Below are 26,286 nucleotides of genomic sequence, written 5' to 3' on the forward strand. Positions count from 1 at the left end.
CTGCACATGAGTGTTTAGAGCAGCTTTATTCATGATTGCCAGAAGTTGGAAGCAACCAAAATGTCCTTCAATAGGTAAATAAGCAAGCTATGGCATATCCACACAAAGGAATGTTACTCAGCAACACAAAGAGACATCTATCAAGCCACAAAAAGATGTGGAAGAAATTTAAATGCATATTGCTAAGCGAAAGAAGCCATTCTGAAAAGGCTAAACACTGATTCTGACTATACGACATTCTGGAAAAAGCAAAACCTGTGGAGATAGTCAAAAGATCAGAGGTGGCCAGGGGTTAGGGAGGGTGGAGGGATGAATATGTGGTGAATGGAAGATGTTTAGGGCAGTGAAACTGTTCTGTATGACACTGTAATGGTGGATACATGACCTTATGCCTTTGTGAAAACCCATTAGAAGTGTACAACACAAAGAGTGAACTCTAATGTAAACTATGGAATTTAGTTAATAATGACATGTCAATACTGGTTCATCAATTCTAACAAACAGACCATGCTAATACCAGATGTTAACAGGGTAAAATGAGAACGGGAGAAAAAGGAAATCTCTGTGTTTCCTGCTCTACTTTTCTATAAAGCTAAAACTGTTCTAAAAATAAAGTCTATATGTTTTTTCAAAGAGACAGATTCACAGGGAGAATCACATGCGATTTTCTTGCCCACACTGTCTTTAGTGGACTGGATACACCACGTGATCACAATAGAAACCATTAGTAATGTGTTGAGAATGGCAATGCAGAGAGATGGAAAGGGCTGAGTCCTTTACAATACTGTACAGTTGAATTAAGGAAACCTCCACATTCATCCCTGTTATGTGAGATAGTAACTTTCTTATAGTTCAATCTGTTGTATTTAAGGTTTTATGTTACTTGCAGCCTAAAGCATTTTAACTGATATTGCAGCTACTCTCTGAATAAAACTATTTAAAAAGGAATGCATTCAATAAACGGAATAGATTTCATTTCTGGCAGGGACATACTAAATAAATCTCTCTGCTAGATCACAAAATAAATAAACTGTTGAAGCTTTCTTTAATTATTAAAAACACTACAAATCTAAGATAAAACCAAGCCTCAAATGTGAATCAATAGAAGGTATTAGAGCTCCAATTGCTGAAAAAGAATAAATTCAATATACTGGGATACTTCTATGGTGGTCAATTCACATGCTTATATTTATAGACACAACTTCTTAAATCTCTACTAAACCCTCAAAAGAAAATATATCTAAAGTAAGACTGCCAGGATTTAAATCCTCCTTCTACCAAATGTTAGCTATACGACCTTATATAAATTACTTAACCATTCATGTCTCAATATTTTTATGTGTACAAAGTATTAAAAATACAACTCTTGCCTATAAGATTGTTGTAATTAGTAAATAAAATAATCTATGAAAATAATGTAATGCCTTGATTAGCACTTAGTAAGAACTCAATAAACGTGAGCTACTACTGCTGCTGCTGAAATTTAGTATAATCCAATTTAAAGTATGTTTAATTGAGATTATTTTGGGAAACTCACCCAGTACAGTGCCTGATACCTAGGAAACAATCAATGGTAGCTGTTATTATTGAAGTTATTATCAATATTATTAACTATTAGTTGTTGCCAAGAGATATATACTTTGGGCACATGGCTTGGTGGAGTTAACTAAGGTAATAATTAGAGGAAAAAAAACCCAGATTGTTCTTTTATTAAACAAGTAACCACATAAGGCCCAATACTGCTTAGCTAGAAACATTTGCATAACTTTATTAACAAAGGTTGTTTCTTGGCTCTTGGGGATTTTTCAAGGCTGACATATTTCATTTCCTTTCATTTCATATAAAATTTCCCAGAAACAATTGGGGAGTTTCATTTCTCTTAATTTTAACTAAAACTCCCCTGAAACAAGTTCCAGAAATTTTTATTAGGAGTTCCAGGTAGTCCAGTCACCATACCCAAAACAGCCACCTCACCTGACAGAAAACAAAAATAAATAAAACTCAACATATATTCACTCCCTTTAAATTACTTCAATCAACTTAAGCTAGAGAAAGTTATGGCTATCAATAAAGTAGGAAGTCATCTTACTTCAGTCTAACAATTCTTAAAACCTATTATCTTAACAGCAGAATAATACTTACTTGAAAAGAGAATTTTTTGGCCTTTGAGGTTTCTTCTTGGCAAAAAAGGCTGCAAACTCTCGTCCAGTGCTGGCATAGCTTAGTTGAGCTGATGGTTCACTAGCCGTACGAGTATTTTTCATATCCAAGTACTCAGTTAACAGCATCTGTGCAACCAGATAAACCAGTTAATGTTAATATACACATTTTTAATGTGCTATTAAGAAAAACTATTTTTTTTTTTTTTGAGACGGAGTCTCGCTCTGTCACCCGGGCTGGAGTGCAGTGGCCGGATCTCAGCTCACTGCAAACTCCGCCTCCGGGGTTTACGCCATTCTCCTGCCTCAGCCTCCCGAATAGCTGGGACTACAGGCGCCCGCTACCTCGCCCGGCTAGTTTTTTGTATTTTTTAGTAGAGACGGGGTTTCACCGTATTAGCCAGGATGGTCTCGATCTCCTGACCTCGTGATCCGCCCGTCTCGGCCTCCCAAAGTGCTGGGATTACAGGCTTGAGCCACCGCGCCCGGCCGAAAAACTATTTTAAAACTATGCATATCTAATTCTAAAACCTCATCCTTCACATTCAGGAATATATTAACCTGGTCATTAATTTTCCTAGTTGGGGATCTAAGAAAAGATTCATTATAGCTAGTAAGTCATCTACTTGTTACCTATTCATAGGGAAGAGAGGTGTGGTGGGCATTTGAACATGGGAGTAAAAGGAACACTTTTATTGAGTATCTATTATGTGCCAGATATTGTGCTGAGTGAGTTAACATTCCTCTTTAATCACAATTTAATCCTCATTATTCTGAACTATAGCAGCATTAGCAGCAATGCCATAACATTTACTCAAGGCTTACTATGATGTAGGCAACATGTTAATCCATCTAAAATGTATTATCTCTTTTAAAGCACAGAATTTTATCAGATAAATTCACAGATTACAGATAAAGAAATGGGGCTTACAGAGGTTCAAGAGCTGTAAAGTGATTCCTAGTGGACTAGGAAGTCCATGCTCTTACCACTCACTATTACACATAGTAGATAAACACTACAACAAACCTGCCAATAAGAGATATAGAAAGGCCACAGGAAGCTAAGAAGTCCTGACTTGCAAAGAATTTCCATAGCCACTACTCATTTGAGAGCTTCAACACAAGAAAAGCAATTGCCTTTTTAAAAATCGACTACTAGGTAGGCAAAGCAGCTCATGCCTGTAATGCCAGCACTTTGGGAGGCTGAGGTAGGAGGATCGCTTGAGGACAGAAGTTCGAGACCAGCCTGACTAACATAGTGAACCCTCATCTCTACTTAAAAAAAAAGAAAAAAAAAAAAAATTGGCTGGGTATGATGGTGCACAAGTGTAGTCCCAGTTACTTGGGAGGCTGAGGCACAAGAATCACTTGAAGCAGAGGTTGCAGTGGGCTGAGATCACGCCACCGCACTCCAGCCTGGGTGACAGAGTGAGACTCCGTCTCAAAAAAATAAAAAAATTAAAAAATTGACTACTGCCAACAGGTCCTACTTATAAAATCAATCCAATTTAAAATCTAAGAATTATCACAAAGCAAAAACCTGTAACAGATACACTAAAAACAAAAGGCAGCAAATTGAAACATGCTACCAGAGAGATCATGCAACCACAAAGAAAGACAATAAGAAGAGTTACAAAACAACTAGAAAACAAGTAACAACATACCAGCAGTAAGTCCTTACCGATCAATAATAACACAATGTAAATGAACTAAATTCCCTGATTAGATACACAGTAGCTGAATGAATTAAAAAAACAAGACCCAGGCCGGGTGGGGTGGCTCACACCCGTAATCCCAGCACTTTGGGACTTTGGGAGGCGGAGGCAGCCAGATCACGAGGTCAGGAGATCAAGACCATCCTGGCTAACACGGTGAAACCCTATCTCTACTAAAAATACAAAAAATTAGCCAGGCGTGGTAGTGGGCACCTGTAGTCCCAGCTATTCGGGAGGCTGAGGCAAGAGGATGGCATAAACCCGGGAGGCGGAGCTTGCAGTGAGCCGAGATCACACCACTGCACTCCAGCCTGGGCAACAGAGTGAGACTCTGTCTAATAAATAAATAAATAAATAAGACCCAGTAATGTGGTGCATGCAAGAAACTCACTTTGCCTATAAAGACACACGGACTAAAAGTAAAGATATGGGAAAAGATATTCCATACAAATGGAAAACACAAAAGAGTAGGATTTGCTATACCAATACCAGACAAAATAGACTTTAAGTCAAAAACTGTAAAAAAGATAAAAAAGGTCATTAATAAAGGGGTCAATTCTGCAAGAGAATATAACAATAGTAAATATATATGCACCCAACACGAGAGCACCTAAATAAGCACAGGTCTATAGGTGGCAGTAAATGGACTTTATTTCATTTTCTTATTTCAATCCAATAAGGATTGCACCTGGAAAGTACAAAACATGTCAATAGACTGGTAAATATTTTTTATTTATTTATGAAGCCACTAGAGTATTATTCAGTATGTGAATGAAATAATATAATGATAAATACTATCTCTGTTAATACATCACCCAAACTACCCAATGGTCAGGGAGAATATTGAGTTGGGTCTCTAGTAACAACTCAATGCAGGGACTAAATTATACTGTATATTTGCCACTGCTACTAATAAGATTTTCAGCAATCTGCAATCAAAAAGACCAGTAAACCAGAAAAGAATTTCAAATTAATATAACACAGAAAGATGTAAATAAATGCATTGTTTCACTCATATTTCAGATGGTTAACACCAACATGACAGAGTGATGTTTCTACTAAAGCGTGAAAATGCATTAATCCAAGTAACTCTTTTGAGGCACTTGCTGTCCTAGAATCCAATGATTAAGGCCTTGTGTAATAAAATACTGACCTCAAAACACAGGTATTTTTTGTTTTGTTTTGTTTTGTTTTAAAATATTCTTTTTATTTGACCTTTTTTTATTATTATTATTATACTTTAAGTTCTAGGGTACATGTGCATAATGTGCAGGTTTGTTACATATGTATACTTGTGCCATGTTGGTGTGCTGCACCCATCAACTCGTCAGCACCCATCAAGTCATCATTTATATCATGTATAACTCCCCAATGCAATCCCTCCCACCTCCCCCCTCCCCATGATAGGCCCCAGTGTGAAACACAGGTATTTTAAGATCATTTTGCTCTTTCTCATCATCAGTAAAGCCCCCTTAACTGTTACCACTCAGCATTGTTAGTCTATTCCTATCCACCCACTTCTGCTTTCAATCTGCAAACACATACTTATCCTACTTTCTCAACAAAAATCTTACATTGGTCCTTATGCTATATCTATAATCTTATTTTCCTTTTGTCTTTGGGTCCCAAACTTTAAAAAGTAGCCTTTACATCTACTGTTTCCTTTATCCCAATGTGATTGATTCCTCATTTCTCTCCTGAGCTCTAGTCCCACATCTGTGACTGCATGCTTGATATACATTCACATATTTCACTAATAAAATCAACTTTTCTGAAACCTAAATCATCTTCCCATAAAAGCATTAATTACTTCTGTCTTCTTTTTTTGTTGGTAGTTTCTTATTTTCACTACTTTCTCAGGTTTAAAACTTCAGAACCATCTTTTGATACATTCCCATACCCTTTGTGCCCAGAAAGGAATTAGTCCTCAAGATCATTAATGACTGTTCCTCAACTCTCTACTAGTTTGCCCATTTCTGTCCATTTTGACAGCCACCAACTTAGTTCAATTAGTATTCACTGAATTTTCTGCCTCTCATCTCTTACCCTTCCAGCCCTCCTCACATACTATCAACAGACAGTCCTAAAACACTGCTGCTATCATCAGAAGGCTACTCCTTTCATCATCTACAATATTCTGACTTCAATACATATTTCCAAGTGTATCTTATTCTCTTAAATGTGAACCCAACACTGTAATCAGAATTACTTAACTCTTCCCGTAATATATGTGGGCATTTTCATTTCTTTTTTTTTTTTTTTTTTTTTTGAGGCGGAGTCTCGCTCTGTGCCCGGACTGGAGTGCAGTGGCCGGATCTCAGCTCACTGCAAGCTCCGCCTCCCGGGTTTACACCATTCTCCTGCCTCAGCCTCCCGAGTAGCTGGGACTACAGGCGCCCGCCACCTCGCCCGGCTAGTTTTTGTATTTTTAGTAGAGACGGGGTTTCACTGTGTTAGCCAGGATGGTCTCGATCTCCTGACCTCGTGATCCGCCCGTCTCGGCCTCCCAAAGTGCTGGGATTACAGGCTTGAGCCACCGCGCCCGGCCCATTTTCATTTCTAAAAGGCCTAATCTAGATTACCTTCTCTCCTAAATAAATACCAACAAACCCTTCCAAGAACAATTCCAATGTTTTTTCTTCAATGAGCCCTTCCCAGGCCACTCTAGTCGGCTATACCCTTTCCTGAACTCTTAAAACACCCATTTTCTACATCATTCAATAAGTATTCATCAAAAACTGCCTGATACTATTAGTCCTTATTTAATAAAAAAGACACCTGACTACCCCCAATTTGCATGTTCCTTAAAGTATTACATTTCTTTACTTCCACCATAGAGCCATGCAACGGACCAGCAAATCAAAAAGTACAACAAACTGCTGAACATTTTTTTAAAAAGTATATAAGAAGCCTTAATGAATATGTTGTTATATGCAAATTAAAAAGTCTCCAAAGTATAATGAACTCTTAAATTAATCCTCAGTACAAAAATCTACAATACAAATAAAATTTAAAAGAAAAGGGATGGTTGTGACTTTTAATCACAGATAAAATGTCTTTGGAGCATCTAATATATATTTTTAGCTTAAATGAGTATTTGTTCCTTCACTAAGATACCTATGGATTGATGAGTATATATATACACTTTTTTTTTTAATTTTTTTTTTTTTTTTTTTTTTTGAGACGGAGTCTCGCTCTGCCACCCAGGCTGGAGTGCAGTGGCCGGATCTCAGCTCACTGCAAGCTCCGCCTCCCGGGTTCCCGCCATTCTCCTGCCTCAGCCTCCCGAGTAGCTGGGACTACAGTGCTTGCCACCTCGCCCGGCTAGTTTTTTGTATTTTTTAGTAGAGACGGGGTTTCACCATGTTAGCCAGGACGGTCTCGATCTCCTGACCTCGTGATCCGCCCGTCTCGGCCTCCCAAAGTGTTGGGATTACAGGCTTGAGCCACCGCGCCCGGCCAATGAGTATATATTAACATGCATCTATTGACATTTATACCAAAATTACTATCTTTGCAGAATACTGGTATCTCATAAAAACAGGAGTAGTGGTTTGCACACATTTCAATCTGTACAACTATGAACCCCATTTTCCTTTTATTTGTTTTTCTTGCCTTTTTTTTTTTTGAGACGGAGTCTCGCTCTGTCACCCAGGCTGGAGTGCTGTGGCCGGATCTCAGCTCACTGCAAGCTCGGCCTCCCGGGTTCACGCCATTCTCCTGCCTCAGCCTCCCGGGTAGCTGGGACTACAGGCGCCGCCACGTCGCCCGGCTAGTTTTTTGTAGTTTTTAGTAGAGACGGGGTTTCACCGTGTTAGCCAGGATGGTCTCGTTCTTGCCTTTTTTTAAGACAGAGTCTCACTCTATCGCCAAGGCTGGAGTGCAGTGGCACGATCTCGGCTCACTGAATCCAACGCCTCTCAGGTTCAAGGGATTCTCCTGCCTCACTCTCCTGAGTAGCAGGGATTACAAGTGCGTGCTACCACACCAGGCTAATTTCTGTATTTTTAGTAGAGACGGGGTTTCACCGTGTTAGCCAGGACTGCCTCGATCTCTTGACCTCGTGATCCGCCCGCCTCGGCCTTCCAAAGTGCTGGGATTACAGGCGTGCGCCACTACATCCTGCCCCAATTTTCTTGACTACTAACTTCACATATTCAGTGATTTACATTAAGCCATAGTATATTGGTCCTCCTTGATGAATCTGATAATAGACATGAGAAATAGTAACACGAAAACATCACCTCAAGCTCTCAACATGAACTAAGACTCAACTTCTCTTGGGCAATATTTTAAATGTGCCTATATTAAATACTGGAATTTTCAATAACTTGCTCTTTTAAAATGTAAGTGCCCAATAGTTTGTATTCCGGGTACAGCAAAGCAGTTCTCATTGAACTGGTCCTCTTGCTGATAATTGTAAAAGCCAAAAAAAATACTAAAAAATAAGAATTTGAAGACCCTAGAGAGGAATCAAATTAGGCAGAAACTGACAGCTATGATCCCTGGAAGAAACAAGGAAGCACAGTAGGAGAATTCCTCTGCTTTCTTCCAGAAGGCGCCTCCTGGTTTTCATGGAGCAAGGGAAGAGCCCAAGCAGAAAGTACAGCACCCAATACAGGATGTCTCAAAAGCACTTGAAAAGGATGAGAGACAAAATCAGGGTAATATATCAACCAAATTATAACCTTGATTCCTGAAAACATTATAGCCAAGAGACTGAAATAATATAGTAATGTTTTTAAGTTAGGATGTCCATTTTAAATTACCAAAAATTATCGGGTTTTCCTCATAGATTTACTATGAATAGAATGTTAATAACAGAAAAAAATAACAGAAAAGGTTATTTTTTCAATATAGCAGTCTAATTTCCCCATTGTATAAAGTCTAAAATATTCTGCAGTAAGGAAAGCAAAGGAAAAATCATCATTTTGAAAACAAAGCGGATGCCTGCTCAATTATACTCATTGTCAATGGCAGTTGTACAATTAAAATCACTAATGCTATGGTCTTGTGAATGGTTCATTAGTGTTCAGAATAAAACAAATCAAAAACTTCCAAGAGTACACATGTATTTTTGGTCCTGTATCAAACATCTGATCAAACTACTCATGTTTTGTTTTTTTTCTTTTTCCCAAGAGAATAGCTCTTAGGAAAGAAAGCCCAGTTTTAATAGCTTCCAAATGCTTTCATTCATTTTAAATATATATTTATTTAACACAGAAAATATGCAAAGTATTATGCTAGATATAAAACCAGGACTCAAAAATAAGTCCTTCCCTCAGTGTACTTATCTAGTAATAGAGACACACATGAATGACAACACAAAGGAGAAAGTGGTAAAACATCAGGACAAAAATATGGCTAAGTGCATTTAAAAGAGGACAAGATGGCTTCTAACTAGGGCAACAAAAAAAGCATTCAAGATCATGGAACTACAGAAGGACATAAATTGAATCTTAGAATGTGTGAAAACCCAAAAAAAAAAAAGAAGGCACAGAACAGAATAAGCAAAGAAATAGTGCTGAGAACATTTAAGTTGTCTTCAGTAACTAACAAATATTTCAGGTGACATTAAAATGACCAACGAGAGGTAAGCCTGGAAAGGGAGTACACTGACAAACGTCCAAGAATCTTTAAAAAAAAAAAAAAAATCTGTAATAACAAACTTACAAACTGAAGCCAAATACAAAATGAGGCAACGAAAAAAGAGTTTTAAACAGGCAAATAAAATGGTGATAAATATGCTGTATGTAAATTGATCTGACAGCATACAAAATTATTGACTGGAAGGAAATGGGATTGGGGGCAAAAAGAATGATCAGGAAAATCCTATAAAGGAAGGAGACCAAGAAGAGACAACCTACCAAGACAGCTCAATTTAGAAAATTAAAAGGTTTTAAACTAAAGCAGTGGCAATAAGATTATACAATTAGGACAAATTTAAGAGTCAAGGTAGAGAAAAAAATGAACCAAATTTAATCAGTCATTCTGAAAAAAAAAAAGGAGAAAAAAGGAGAAATAAAAGCAATGGCTAAAAGATTGCTATTTGAGGGATTTTAAAAATTATGGTTCTATGAACAATAATTAAGAATGCATGAAAAATGGGTTTTGTAGCGCATGGCGACAATAAATTTTGTTTTGAATATACTCCCTTGAACTTGAGGTAAATAATGTGAATAGGTTAAGATTGATGGTATTTACATGTTCTATAATTAATAAATTTGCATTAGTTCAAAAAGTTCCTTGGTGATGCTAGTTGCAGGTTTTTCACAAGTGTCTTTTATGAGGTTAAGTAAGTTTCCTTTTTTAATGAATAAACAGTGGAGATCAAATGCTTTTCCATATCTATTGAGATGATTATGTGACTTTGGCTCTTTATTAATATGGTAACACATTAATTGACTTTTAAAATAAATCCCAATGAATCATGGTATAATACAGTTTATATGTCGATACATTCAACTTGTTAATATTTTGTTCAACATTATTATACTTATGTTTGTAAGTCTACAGTTTCCTATACTTTGGCTTTGTTATTAGGGTAAGACTGGCCTACTAGGATGCATTGGAAACTGTTTCTCTATTTTCTGAAAGAGTTTGCAAAGGACTGATATTATTTCATCTTTAAATGTTTGCCAGAATATTTGTGTAAATTACATAATGGGCAGGAAAATTTTTAATTACTAATTTATTTGTTATAGGACAATTCAGATTTTCTATTTCTTCTTGGGTCACTTTTGGTCCTTTGTGTGAAATTTGTCTGTTTCATCTACATTGTCTGACTGGCATATCATAGTAGTCTCAGAATCCTTTTAATTTCTGTATAGAGTCTGTAGTTACATCTCCTCTTTCATTTCCTGATTTTGGTATTCTTTAGATCTCCCTTTTTTTTAATTGGTTGGTTAAGATATATCAATTTTTGATCTTTTCAAAAGACCTCTATTTGGTTCCATTGCTCTTCTCTACAGTTGTCCTGATTTTTATTTCATTGATTGTCAGTTTACCTTTATTATTTCCTAATTGCTTTGGCTTTGAGTTTTCTCCTTTTATTTATTTATTTTTTTGAGATGAAATTTCACTCTTGTTGCCCAGGCTGGAGTACAATGGTGTGATCTTGGCTCACTGCAACCTCCACTTCCTGGGTTAAAGTGATTCTCCTGCCTCAGTCTCCTGAGTAGTTGGGATTACAGACCCCTACTACCAAGCCCAGCTACTTTTTTGTATTTTTAGTAGAGACACGGTTTCACCATGTTGGCCAGGCTGGTCTTGAACTCCTGACCTCAGGTGATCCAACCACCTCAGCCTCCCAAAGTGTTGGGATTACAGGTGTGAGCCACTGCTCCCGGCTGAGTTTTCTCCTTTTTCTAGCTCTTGGGATGAAAACATATGATTATTCATTTTAGGTCTTTCTTCTTTTACCCATAGTATATTCACAAGTTTGTTGTCTTCTTTCCAAATATTTGGGGACCTACAAATTTCTTTCCTTTTTTTGTTTAATTCTGTTGTGGTCAGAGGATATATTTTGTGTGATTTCAATTCTTTTAAATGTATTGAGATTTACTTGGTGATCTAGTATATAGACTCATATGGAGAATATTCTATATGACCTTGAGATCATCTGAATTCTGATGGTGTTGACTGTACCATACATGTCAGTTTAAATCAGGGTGATGAATAGTGTTGCTCAAGTCTTCTCTGTATTTTCTTCTAGTTGTTCTATTAATTGTTGAAAAAGAGTATTCATTATTTTAAAAAATCACCAACCATAATTACTGAATTTTCCACTACTCCTTTCAGTCAATTTTTCCTCCATGTATTTTGGATCTCATGGTATTTCAATAGTTTGTTATTTCTACTTTCACTCTTAAAAAGCAAAGACAAGTTGGCCAGGCGCGGTGGCTCATGCCTGTAATCCCAGCACTTTGGGAGGCTGAGGCAGGCGGATCGCGAGGTCAGGAGATCAAGACCATCCTGGCTAACACGGTGAAACCTGTCTCTACTAAAAAAGTACAAAAAATCAGCCGGGCATGGTGGCAGGCGCCTGTAGTCCCAGCTACTCGGGAGGCTAAGGCAGGAGAATGGCGTGATCCTAGGAGGCAGAGCTGCAGTGAGCCGAGATGGTGCCACATCCACTCCAGTCTGGGCGACAAAGCAAGACTCCATAAAAAAAAAAAGACAAATAAAAGAGATTATGCTAGGGGACGGCACAAAAATGGTCTCAACATTCAAAGGTATATTCCTAACTATAGCTTCAATATATTCTCTGCCCATTTCATTTAAACATACTTTAAAGTTCATTCTACCTATTTACATTGCTTTCTCCCCTTTTCTCTTCAACTTTGACTACCAAACTCTAGAACTGTCTTACCCCATTACAAAAACTTCAGGCTGGGTGCAGTGGCACATGCCTATAATCCTAACACTTTGGGAGGCCAAGGCGGGAGGACTGCTTGAGACCAGTAATTCAAGACCGGCCTGGGTAACAGTAGTGAGGCCCTGTCTCTACCAAAAAAATAAAAAATAAAAAAAATTAAAAACTAGCCAGGTGTGCATGTGCCTGTAGTCTCAGCTTCTTGGGAGGCTGACCCAGGAAGATCCTTTGAGCCCAGGAGTTCAAGACTACCATGAGCTATGACTGCACTACTGCAGTCCAATCTGGACGACAGAGTGAGACCCTAACTCCAAAAAAAAAAACACTTCAGCTACTGGTTAATTGTTAATTAATTAGCACAATTTTACTCTGTTGTAAGACTAATATGTTTCATCATAATATATTGACTCCTTCTACCATCACAGAGTCTTTCTCAGTCTCCTAGATTCCAATAACCTCCACTCTACTATTCTTTAGGATTCTGTGTCCTTAGGAAATACTCCATCTATAAGGTCACCAACTCTGAGTTCTCTTTGTCCACAATGTTTTATCTGCTCCCAAAAAATATAGACCTCTTCCTTCTCAGTTTGTGCTAAAATTCTGGGAAGATTGGTCTGCACATAGGAATCACTTGGAGAACTCTTTTAAAATAGAAACTCATGTGCCTGCCTTAGAACTACAAAATGAGAGGGTCATATAGAAACGCAGAAAGTCTGTGCTTGAAATCAACTCTACTACTTATTAGTTATGTGACGCTGGTCAAGTTACTTAATCCTTCTAAGCCTCCCTTCTGTCATCTGTGAAATAAAAATAATAATAAAAGATAATAATAGAACTACTTCATAGAAGCACACATTTACCTATGTAACAAACCTGCACATCCTGCAAATGTACCCTTGAACTTAAAAGTTGGAAACAGAAAAAGAACTACTTCATAGAATATGAAAAAATTTTTAATAATGCATATAAAATGCTTAGCACATAACAGACTATTATCATCTTTCAGTATAAGGCTCAGAAATCTGTTTCTTTTCTAATATATTCCAGTAACTATATATCTATGATATTACCTCTCAGAACCTCAGTTTCTTCATCTGTAAAACAGAAATAATATCATCTATTCCACAGTACTATCATCAGGGTCAAATGAATATTCCACTTAGAACACTGCCTGAAGCACAGTAATCAATTTATAAGTGTAAATGAGTTCATGAATGGGTAAATGAAATTATCTGTGTATCTTCATCGTCTCCTCACAATTATCATTCTTCTCCTTCTTTCCTCTTCCCCTTTGCTCTACAATAAAGGTCTCAATCACCAAATTCAGGCTTTTGCTAATACTCATTCTCTAAACTTTTGGAATGTTTTCTTTCACTTCAATGAGTTTGATTACCGTATTTTACAACCTAATTACTTGAGCATTAGTAGTTAGGTTGTAAGAATTAACACTAACACTAATACTTAAGACTATTACTTGAGTATTAGTAGTTAGGCTGTAAAATGCGGTAGTCAAACCATGGAAGTAAAATATCCTAACCCTTGCTCCTGCTCTCTTCCATTTTTATTATTTCTACATTCTGAATGATTCCCAATTATCCCTCTTACATCATACTTTCTCTCAAGCTCCAAAGATACACTGCCATTGCCTGCAAGAATGTCTGGGTTCTCACATCCATATCACAGTAAGCAGGTCAAAATAATGCAGCAGATTTTAGGAAATGCTAAAGCATGGGTCCAACAAACTCAGCCTGACCAGGTAAACTCTCAACTACCACCTCTCCTCAAAGGGAGGAAGGGGACCAAAGGCGGGGAACTCCTTAATGCCATCATTCTTCTGATCACCTGGTATCAAAATGTGTAATTCGTTGTGGCTCTTCTCAGTCTTGTTCTCCAAATCACCTGCCAAATCCTACAGACTTAATAGTACACATTTCACATCCAGTTCCTCTTCTAAATATTTTCATTCCCATACTCATCTTTCTAAATCAAGTCCTCATTATCTTTCATGCAGATTATTAAAACAGTCTCCCACTGGCCATATCCTGCTTTATGCATCTCATGACAGTCTATCCCACAACCTGCTACCAGATTAAACTCAATGTTTTCATTCCTCTGACAAGTCCTTCAATGGCTTCCTCCATGCCTTCAAAATAAATAAACCTCTATCTTCTCATTATTATTCAGCACTTCTCACAACACAGCCCCAATCAACCTCTGTAGGATTAGATCCTATTGGTTCCTTTTACATCATTACCAGTTGATTAAACTAAAATTTTATATCCTGTTTCCTAAATAACTCCCAAAGGCTTTCCATCGAGTCTAAATTTATCTAATTTTTTTCCTGCCATTAACTACTCTTCCATTTATCAAGTAAAGGGAATATTAGCTATATATCAGGTATCAGGGAAAAACAATTTTTTTTTTTTTAAAAGCTTGGGGTATGAGATCAAGAAAGTGAATCTAAGTAGAATTTAATGGATTTTAGCAAGGTACTTTTGCTCCATTCAGATGTTACTAATCAGACTTACATGCATGCAGATGAAGCCAACCCCATGCATGAGGAAACAGAGGGAGGGGCTTATAGCTTTGAATTTTTATCTTCTCATGGAAGTGTTACCTCTACCTTCTTCTTTTGAAAGTTCTTTTTGCACTGGTCTTTTTACATCACTTCCCCTTGGTCTTATGATGACAACTATGTGCCTCTATCTTCCCATCAGATGTAAATGTGTAGCATGCTGGTGGGTAGAATAAATCATTCTTATATTCTCTTCTAGCTAAAGGTCAATATCTCACCAGTAGGCTGACACTCAAGTTGAGGTTACAGGGAACCAGTGAGTGGCGTATATCACTAAAAGATGCTGTGTTTTTTTTCCTGGTTTTCACCTACTTACTATAGTCACTTTAGATCAATGCAACACATTAATATTTCATATTATCATGAGGGAAAAAAGCACATATATGAAAACTGTAAAATATGTTTATGATTTATTCATCTCATATTTACATATTTGTTCATATTAATATTTATACATATACATATCTATATACTGAGAATAAACATGAATGAGCATATTGTGTAAAAAAGCCATGATTCCGGTCTTCTGGGAGATTACCATCTATCTCGACTGTCAACTATGATATCTGTCTCTAATTAAAACCCATACAGCAGTTTGTATCTCTCAAGGATATCATCTTGCAGTTATTTGCCTTCTCTGCTGCCTGTCAGCCAGGTCTCTTCTTTGTATCTCCATCAACATCTAGGCACAGTGTCTTAAAGTAGGGACTCTCTAGTAGGTTACCTAAATTGAAAGTAAGATGCTCCAAACAGCAGCTACTTATTGCTGTTTCACATTCATAGATGAGCTCCTCAGAGTACAACTACAACACCCATGGTGAAACTTCAGGCTTTTTGAGGCATATTAATTTACTTACATTATAGGAATACCGTTTATTACATTTCTGCTCCGATGAGATAAGTGCCACCCTAATGACCTGAAAGAGTTAATGCAACTTGGAAAAGACCCAAATTACTCTCTGGAGACAGTTGCCTCAATTAAGTGTCTAAGATCCAGCATTTTCAATTAGCAATTCAGTTACTAAAGATGCTTTTATATTGGTTATCTGTAATATGTAAATATTGACACACTTATAAAAAATATTTGCCTATAGTTCATTCAAAATAGAATTTTTAGAGATAACAATTACAAATTCAGATTCAACCAGCATTTACTTTGTACTTACCAAGTGCCAGGAACTGTGTCAAGTACCGTCTCATTGGAATTTAAGGGGAACATTGTAAAGACCAGGAGATAAGGGGGTTTGGAAGCACTGAGAATACAAGGCACCAGAATGCAGAGACAAATAAAGTGGTTCCGTTCTTTAAGGAGTCCACAAAGAACATCTCAACCGAATTCATTGAAGCCTCTTCAGAATCTAGTTCTAAATTCAGTAAGGTGCTCACTGTTCTGAATATATGCATATTATCCCTATCTAAAATGATCTTTCCAAAATACCTAAATCCTAGCCTTCTTTCAAGGACCAGTTCAGCTTCTAACCCATGCGCAAAACCTTCTCTGGCCAATCTATCTGAAGTTATCTTTTAAATTCCTAGAGATCCACAGATGATATTTGGACTTGGCAATTAATCACACACTGCTGTATATTTAACTTTTCCTGTATTTCTCTCTTAACCTCTCAACATGACTTGAGGAAAAGGTGTTTTGTCTAATATCAGCATGTATTAGACAAAATTCATGTCTAATGATATTTCCACTGAAGTACCTTATTAAAATGCTTTATGACTGAAAGAACAACTCAATATCACTAATTCTGTACTTTGTTAACTCTTGCATCTACAAGAAAGATTCTGCCTATGAAATAAGCAAAATTCTTCTGTCTGAAGGTGATGGTGTGTGTGTGTGGTGTGGGGGTACACTTGAGCAAGCTACTAAACTAATGAAAAATACCTGTCGACAGCTTGGTTAAACAAAAAGTGATACTATTTTATCACTTTTGTTGCCAAAAAAAATTTCCATATCTACAATAGGTATTTGATTATTATACATTATTTATACTGAATGTTATGTGTTAATTCAAAACATGGAATTAAACTATATCATTTATGCACTACACTTGAGGACAGTCTAAAATTTAAAAGGTTACTCAAATGAACTGCACTGCTGGTTTAAGTAAGTTTACAGTAAATGTGAAAACTCTAGGGCAAGGGTTCCTGTGCACTAGAATTACCAGTCTATGGGCCTTTACCAGCACCAGCCCATGGCCTGTTAGGAACCAGGCTGCACAGCAGACGGTGAGGGGCAGGGGAGCAAGTATTACCACCTGAGCTCCACCTCCTGTCAGCAGCATTAGATTCTCATAGGAGTGTGAACCCTATTGTGAGCTGCACATGTGAAGGATCTAGGTCGTGCACTCCTTATGAGAATCTAACTAATATCTGACGACGTGAGGTGGAACAGTTGCATTCTAAAACCATCACCCACCACCCCCCATACATGGAAAAACCCTCTTCCATGAAACTGGTCCCTGATGCCAGAAAAGGTTGGGAACCACTGCTCTAGTGTACAAAAATGGAGAACTATTTCACTGATATTTCTGGCATCCAATTTAATTCTTTTGCATTGGCTTTCCTATTTCTTTTTCCCCAAATAATTATTTATTTTGATCTTTTATTTAAAAGCAATATACACTCATAAAAATTTCAAAGAGGACAGAAACATGTAGATTCCAGTATTCTTTAATAGCACAATCATATGCAATGTATTTAAATCATATGTCTTTGTTGAATTATCATTTCATTATTTTTCTCATCATCCCTTAAATTCTAATAAGCACAATGTCCTGCATACATAAAGTACCTAAGAAATGCATTATATACATCCATCAAACAGTCCAATTCTATCAGTAAGTGAAAAACACACTATATGACTGGCAGTATATAATCCAATAAGATCCTTTCTTTCAACTATTTACTCCCCATTTTCCATTTATCACAGCACATCTCAGTTTGTAAATTATACTACGTACATCTGCCCCAACAAATTTAACCCCCACTTCCGCCCCCATGATCCAAGGGCAACGGCTGAACAGCTCACATGCCTGATATCAGAAATTAGTTGTATACCTGGATCATTTCTCTCCAATAACTACATCTTTTAATATTAACTCTCAAAAAGACAACCACAGCCAGGAGATGGATACAATAAATTCATCACAGTAGGATGATTAGCCTTGACTCCATAAGACATGAGGGTGAGTGTTTGTAAACATAACTAGAGAACATCCAATGGGATGAGGAACTATGCCTATGTCTGGTACTTATGAAAACCACCACAGCTCTACCTAATTATTCTCAGCTCTATCCTACCATTCAGTAACAAGTTCATACCATAAAGCAAGCCACAGAAAAGAAAAAAAGACAGCATGCTATTTAAATACCAACCATGTTAACGCAGAAGCAATACCATACAATTCATGTACCTCATGTTCTCTGCTAATTGCTTAAGATATCCTGCAACAGAGAAGAGAGCAACAGTAGCCAGGCCCTAGTCTTCTTTAAATGCCAGCTCTTAATAACAAACTCCAAAAAGGTCTTAATTGCATTTACCAGGAGCTCATGAACTTTAAAAGTTGTTAATCAGATTTCCATGTAAATGGAGTGACAATTAAAGGTTAAGTACAGGTTTCTGAAATTTCAGAAGTTGAGAATATATTGCCCTTCACAGGGCGGGGGGTGCAGGGATGGGGAGAGGGCTACCAGCCTTGACAGGAACTAAACATCTTAATTAAACATGCAGAAGTACCATGCTTATTTTTACGTGAAGTTCCATTTCCAAATGTCAAAGTTAATCATGCACTTGACTAAAAATGTGCAATATTCTCGCTGCCAGCAAAATGTCTTCGTATTCTTTTCTGAGAAGACACCAGCAGGTCTTCAAAAATTTCTCTGGAGTCCCCTCAGACCTGATCTCTGCCTATGCTACAAGAAAACCTGAGAAGCAGAGTGAAATGCCTTTACAGAGAGATCTTAATTGCTCTCCACCTGAGGAGTAATCTAAAACCACACGTTTTCAATCAATTCTGCTTCATATTTATGTGACTCAGGAGAAACACGAGGTGCTTCCTCCATAAATTTGCTGCACCTGTGTCCCTGGAGTGACATGTTGACAAATGAACATGACATCTCCTCAAACTCCAATAAGAATTTATGATTCTTTGAAAGAATATATTTGATCAATTATAGTGTCATCACAGTTGAAAGCAAAACCATGTCTTTGGAGTGCACTTCACAAAATGTGCGAGGGCCTGCATCCTGCAATAGGATAAATGACAATCCCAACCCCCAGAGTCAGGTCCTTATTCCAGCTCTGATACTTAATCTCAGATTCCCCAGCTTAAGAGGAGCTAGGTACAACAACCGATAAGTGCAATAATGAATGAGATGAACAGCTGTGTAGGGCTCTAGACAAAATAACTACAGAACTCAAAATCAGAAAATATTTGTAGTGTGACATCTAGTCAGTAAAAATAATTATTCTTTAGGTATACATTTACTAAGAAAAACACCCCTTCTGTCAACCCCACTATTGGTCTCTGATTATACTTCTAATTCTTCCTTATTTTATTTCTTCTAAAAGTCTAAAAAAAATTCAGTGTCTGCTAAATTCAAGTACCTACAGCACACTTTAAAACCAAAGCATAGATTCTTAGCATCATTACTGAAGCTACATCTACTACCGTACCCATTATGATTAAATTTGGCCACAGAACTAATCAAAATACCTGAGGTTTAAAGGAATCCGTAAGTGAAAAAGTAATAAAATATATTGGTTATCCAATTTACAGTGAAAAAGGAAGAGGAAGCAGAGAAGGGAAGAATTTTTAAATAATTATTTTCAGCAACTGTCTCTGCCAGATTGTGAAGTCCTTCTGGCAGAGTCCCTGGTTGCCTCTCAAGGACAATGGGATATACCAACTGTAAGGAGGTTCCCTCTTCCTGAGAATAGCATTTCAGAGTTTTAAATTTGATTCAATTCAACAAGTATCAAATTTTGATAAGCAACCTAATTGAGAAAATGATCCCACTCAATATGGCGAGTTACCGAGGAAGACGGGTGCGCTGAGCTATATACTGCACTTGCTTCTTGCTGGTGCCCTTTTGAGACCAACAGCCTATAATAAGCCTATTGATCAGCAGTTATGAGACTAATCTGTGAGACAGAATTTCTCAGTAGAAAAATGTCTCATCCCTTTGTATTTCCCCAAAGAAGCACGCACTGAGTCTTTTTGTGTGTGTGCAATCAATATCAACCTCTTATCAACCATTACCACCACGACATACACCACGGGCCTCTCATCAGACTGACCTCTCCTGTGTGTCACAAAATCAAATAAGCTCATTCCAACATGTGCCTTTGTTCACTGAGTCCTACTATTCTGAAAAGCCATGTCATTTTCCTTCACTAAATCAAATTCAACCACCATTCAAGGCCCAACACAAATATGAATGTTTCACTAAAGTTTCTGTTCATTCAATGAGCATTTATTGAATGCAGGGTACTATGTTAGGTATTGCCCATGAAAAGATGAATAAGACAGTTTATGCTCTGAAGGAGCTCTCAGTGTTCTTTAGTGGTCTTCCATTTCATTGAACTACATTTAGTTTCTCTGCTGGCTTATACAAATAATCCTGCAAATAAAATTAACCTGAAGTGTTATCTCTGTTCTTCACATGCTATGGCCTATTCCTGTAATTTCCTTTATTAGCTTAAACAGCATTTATGAGCGCTTTCTGTGTGCTACACACCACAAGTATCTTCGTCACCTAGGTGATCTGTGGAGTGACTCAATTCTCCAAACCACCTATCATGTCCTTCATCCTGGGCTCTGTGATACCTGATTCCATACTGGCGGTAGCTGCAGCCCAAAAGTGAGCTCAGAGAACTTCGGAAGGTACACCTGCCTTCAAGTTCAAGATGATTATCCACACCATTCAAGGGAGTTTGCAAAGTTCAATTCATGATGTTTCCTAAGTTTTATCATATCAGACATTGATTAGATAGTACAGAATGTGGTTTACTGTTATTTACCAAACTACCAGGGGAGTTTCATCTCAAGTTCCTCTCCCTCCTAAGTCAATTCAATTATACGATCACATGAATGTGAATTATGGCAGTGTGCTCCATAAAGGCAACAAAGTTTACGACTCCTGACACTGCGGCACTTTCACACAGTGGAGATATAATTATTGCCCATTTTGTTGACCTTGGTGCAGCCATTCTTTCTTCTGGGTACATAAAACTGAAACTCAAATAGTTTCCAGCCACATGGTGACCTCTCTAGAATCTGGTGATCCATATAAACACAGTGATTCTAGGATTCAGTTACAATAACTTACAAGAAGACATTCGAATGATTAATGATAATATATAGGCTGGAATAGAGGTGCTTTACCTTCCTTTGCATTTACCTTCGACTGATAAAAATGTACTTATCTTTACATAATAGCCTCCATGAATAAAAGCAGAATACATGTATACTGATTACAGAATGAAGCATATCAACCAAAGATATTCTGGCTTATTCCAAGGTGGAAGGAGACAAACGGCTCACATAATTTATTCCTTATAATTTATTTTCTCAGAGAGTAAACCTATTGCAATAATTCTGAGTTAAAAAATAACAAAGGTGTATGGTTTGGGATACAATAGACATGGCAAGAGGTGCACTGCTTATGTTGCAAGAAATTCTGTTACTTTTGATGTTTGAAACATCACTATCACTACAGATAGATCATTCAATCTTTCAGTCATAATAGCAGTAACTTAAAACCCATAAATCCATGGGATGCCAATTATGCATATTATATATGCAGCTTTAAAGCTCCAGTAAGCACTTATTCACTGGGCAACCACTAGCTCAGCCTTGTCCATGATATTGGTGCACATACTTAGCGACCACTTGAGTTTTCACATTTATCAATTCTAGAACAGCTTTCAAAGAAGCCTAAAACTCTCTATGATAAACAGGTTCTACAAGTAACAAATTTAGAAAATAAACTCATTTTGTTTCATATGTCAACCATGACACTTTAACTGAAAATCTATGATTAAAATCTAGATGGTGGTATTCCTAAACTTTGTCAGGTAAAATTTGGTAAGAAAATACTACTACTAATTAATACAGTGGTCCCATCCCCACCTCTCCTAACCCCTGGGCCCATGGTTTTGCTTTCCATGGTTTTAGTTACCCACAGTCAACCACAGTTCAAAAAAATTAAATGAAAAATTCCAGAAATAATTAGTAAGTTTTAAATTGCGTGCTGCTCTGAGTAATGTGACGAAATCTTGTACCGGCCCACTTCATCCCTTCCTCAAATATCTTAAGAAAGAGAAGTTATGTGAGTTTTACTCACATAACTTTTACTACAGTATATTGCTATCACTGTTCCATTATTGGTTATTGTTGTTAATTTCTCACTCTAATTTATAACTTAAACTTTTTATTTATCATATATATATATATATATTTTGGAGACAAGGTCTCACTCTGTTGCCCAGGCTGGAGTGCAATGGAAAATCTCGACTCACTGCAGCCTCAACCTCCCAGCCTCAAGCAATCCTCCCACCTCAGCTTCCCAAGTAGGTGGGACCACCATGCATGGCTAATTTTTATATTTTTTTGTAGAGATAGTGTTTCACCATGTTGCTCAGGCTTATTTTGAACTCCAGAGCTCAAGTGATCCACTTGCCTCAGCATCCCAAAGTGCTAGGATTACAGACATGTGCCACTGTGCCTGGCCTATAACTTAAACTTTATCATAGTATATAGAGTGGTTCTGTACTAGCTTCAGTTTCAGGCCTCCACTGGAGGTCCTGGCACATATATCCTCCACAGAAAAGGGAGGATTACTGTAATCACATATTGCCATCTTAGAAATAAGTTCTATTATTAGCAAGAAATAAATTTTGTTGCATAAACTTTGGCCTAACAAGAAACAAAGCTCCTCAAAAGAAATGAAGACAGTGGCCAGGCATGGTGGCTCAAGCCTGTAATCCCAGCAATTTGGGAAGCCAAGGCGGGCAGATGACTTGAGGCCAGGAGTTTGAGACCTGCCTGGACAACATGGCAAAATCCCATCTCCACTAAAAATACAAAAATTAGCCAAGTGTGGTGGCGCACAACTGTAACCCCAGCTACTTGGGAGGCTGAGGTACAAGAACTGCTTCGCCAGGAGGCAATGGCTGCAATGAGCTCAGATCACACCATTGTACCTCAACCTGGGCAACACAGTGAGACTTTGTCTCAAAAAAAAGTAAATAAATAAAATAAATGAAAGCAGTGTTGGAGAAATTATTTAAAATGTAATATAAAACAAAAGGTTCTTTTAGTACGAAAGAAATGTCCTTTCAGAAATGAATTAAGGAAAAGATTTCCTTATCTACTGGAAACTGAATTTTTATAATGTTTTCAGTCTAGTTATATGTGAGTAGGGGTGAAACTGTAATAGTAGCATGTCTTTAATTTTCTTTAAGATTGGCATTTAAAAGCAATCTGAATCACAGAATTTAAAACTTAATCATAAATTGTCTGGAAATGCCAGTGCTGTTAAAATTATATTAGTTTGATCTCAACTAGGAAGCAATCTAAGAACAACATTGTGTCTTACACTTCTTCTTTATCTCTTGTATTATGTATAGAGGTGACTTAATTCCAGTGACATGAATGAAGCATTTTTTATATACAAAGAAAATCATCTGGCTGTCACAATAAAGTTATGTACTTACCATGCAACATATAATTCTTAACTGTGTAAGAGTTACATATTATAAAGAAAACTTTCTTCAGCAAAGAATCTGTTTATTAAAACGGAAGTAATTAACCAAGAGACGATACCTTTAGTAAAAAGAATACTCTCTTTAATACATGCTTAAAAGGAATACATAAGTTTATGTAAACTTACATAAACTTATATGCTTATGATTAATTTTCCCTAGAAAATATTGTTAAAGTAGATACAATATGGAAAAAAAAATTAAGGCGATTCTCTGAATGCTTTATAAAAAAGTAGTCTAAAAGTTAATCACTAATTAAAGAGAATGACATTTTAAACAACTTAAAACAAAATGTTTAAATTTTTCAATACAGATTTTCATTCTTTAAATGATTACAAATCTGCATGCTATTATTCAAGAGCAAATATAGAGAGAAAATGTAAAATATCTTTTGAAATTTTGATAACAATATAAAGCAAATGCAATCTCCAACAGAAAGTATCACTGTTCCATGCTACCAATGATCTCCCAGAATGTTCACTATGGAACTTTCTAGTATATTCCACGCCTATATTCCTACTATAGAAGCTGGCCAACCAATGACATTAAAATCACTGGGACTTATTGGGAGAAGTAGAAATATATGTCTGCCTTTACATAAAATGATTTCTATAACCTTGCTGTATTATTTATAATTCACCGTGATTTTTATATTCTCAAGTCTACAGATTTTTCTTAGTGATTTATGCTAAGCTCTTTTAATGCCTCGTTCATATTTATGGTTTATTCTCCTCCCAGAAAAGGTAACAATCCATTCCATCTATAAATGTCATGACAAACTTACAGACTGGCAGAGGGAGGACAAAAGGAGACTCTACGTAAGGGAAAGGAGATTAACGAACAACTGGTAATGACATTATAAGGCCCTTTTCACATGGAAACAAACACAAAATGGACTATCGAATTCCACAACTAACCTCACATGACAGAATTTTAAACACACATATATTTCAAATGTCCATATGTTGTTCATTTGCCCAGAGTGAACACAAAGCTGAGTAGTTTACATATGTAACATTCTGTTGGCTATTCTGTCATCATGGCTAAGCACATGTTCCACAGGGTACATTTGTCAGGCTGTCAGTTGCTCTCAACAATCCATAATGGTAGAGACTCAAACAACTTAGTTAAAAATAACATTTATAGAAAAAAATAAAACTGCTATCTAGAATGGATGAGCATTAGCTATTGTGGACATACGAGATGCACAGAGAGCTAAAGGTTGGGTGGGGCATGAGGATGGCAGAGGCTATTGAGGGAACATGGCTTGTGAGCTTCTTGATGCCAGTGCTGTGGCATTGTTCTACTCTGGTCACCAACTTCCTCCTCAAACACAACATTTGCTGCTTCCTATCACCATGTGGGAGACTTCCTGGTATTTCTCAGATTCTAAGGTACACATTTGCTCACATTTTTTCATGTATCTAAAAATCAATAGTTATCTTATGACAGATGTATATACATTTAAGGTAGTTTTACTTTTTTGTCCTAATCTTACACTTCTTAGGGTCTTGGAATCAAGGAAAGGAGACATTTACTAATAATGCTGTAGGGACCATTTATAATCTAAGCTATAATCCTCTTCCCTCCTCTCTGCTTTTATTCTCTCATTTTGTCTTCGGTTCCTTCCATGAGAAAAGTTGGACTGTTCAACAACTCACAGTGCATCAGGCTAATTATCAAAGCCTCAGCTCTTCAGAGTAGGACAAAAAGCTTTCAAAGGTAAAGGCAATAAAAGATAACACTAATGTGAATATAGTTAACACTACTGAACTGTACAATTAAAAATGGTTAAGATGGTAAATTTGATGGTTTTTACTACAATTAAAATTTTTTTAAAAAGGTAATAACAAGGCAACAGGTTTCTCTGTAATTATCCTGACATACAGTTGTGTTTCCAACTCAAAATCATTGACCTCCTTCCATCATATCAATTAGCTATGGGCTGAGCAGGTCTACCCTACCGACACACTGGAAACCAGCATCATGCTGGAGACCTTAGGGATGAAACATCAGAATTGAGAATCCCTTTCATCGTGTTCCTAGGAAGGCAGCTCAGCTGATGGGTGGCTATTAGCTCAACTCCCCAAATAAGTCTTTGTAACTCTTTCTCTGACTCAAGGTTTTTAAATAATATATGCCTGGGGATGAGAGAGGAAAATATACAAATAAAAGAGAAAGTAAAACATTTTAAATATTGAGTCTATCAAACAAATGAAAGAAAGAAAATTCATTCAGGAATACAAGAGAAATAATTTTCTCTTAAATATTAACAAATAAAATATTAGTAAGTTACCTGAAACATTTATGTTAATCTGCTAACTAAAACATATTTAAATTTGAAATTCCATTTAGAGCTGAAGAAAATAAGATCAAAAGAGGATATCGCCCTAAATTACAAGTCATTAGGAAACCTACAAGTAGAAATGAGGAACAAATGTCAGACTTCCAAGTTAAAATGGTATTTGGCTAGTAATACCCCACATGATCTCTCCCACATACTCATTCAAATATCTATGAATGCAAAAGATTAAAAAAAAAAAAAAAAGCTTCACAATGTCAAAAAAAAATCTGGACCCAGATACAGCCAGAATCTTTAAACAATCTCCACTAAATACAAGGTCAATGGAAGAGAGTTAACACGTACACTGAATGGTTTGTGTTACAAGTAAGAAGGAAAGTAACCT

The 26,286-nt window shown here is 36.9% G+C and overlaps 1 protein-coding gene across 4 annotated transcripts in view; it reads right to left on the reverse strand.

Annotated features, from left to right (window-relative positions):
- The window catches only part of EXOC4 (exocyst complex component 4), an 823,024-nt gene that overhangs the window by 584,400 nt on the left and 212,338 nt on the right, over positions 1–26,286 (reverse strand). For all 4 annotated transcript variants that reach the window (XM_033193639.1, XM_033193641.1, XM_033193640.1 and 1 more), the window contains exon 8: positions 2,143–2,288. In XM_033193639.1, the coding sequence (XP_033049530.1) occupies positions 2,143–2,288 (146 nt within the window). The remainder of the gene's footprint in view (positions 1–2,142; positions 2,289–26,286) is intronic.

Source organism: Trachypithecus francoisi, unplaced genomic scaffold, assembly GCF_009764315.1.
Source record: "Trachypithecus francoisi isolate TF-2019V2 unplaced genomic scaffold, Tfra_2.0 Lachesis_group4, whole genome shotgun sequence".
NCBI classification, from domain to species: Eukaryota; Metazoa; Chordata; class Mammalia; order Primates; family Cercopithecidae; genus Trachypithecus; species Trachypithecus francoisi.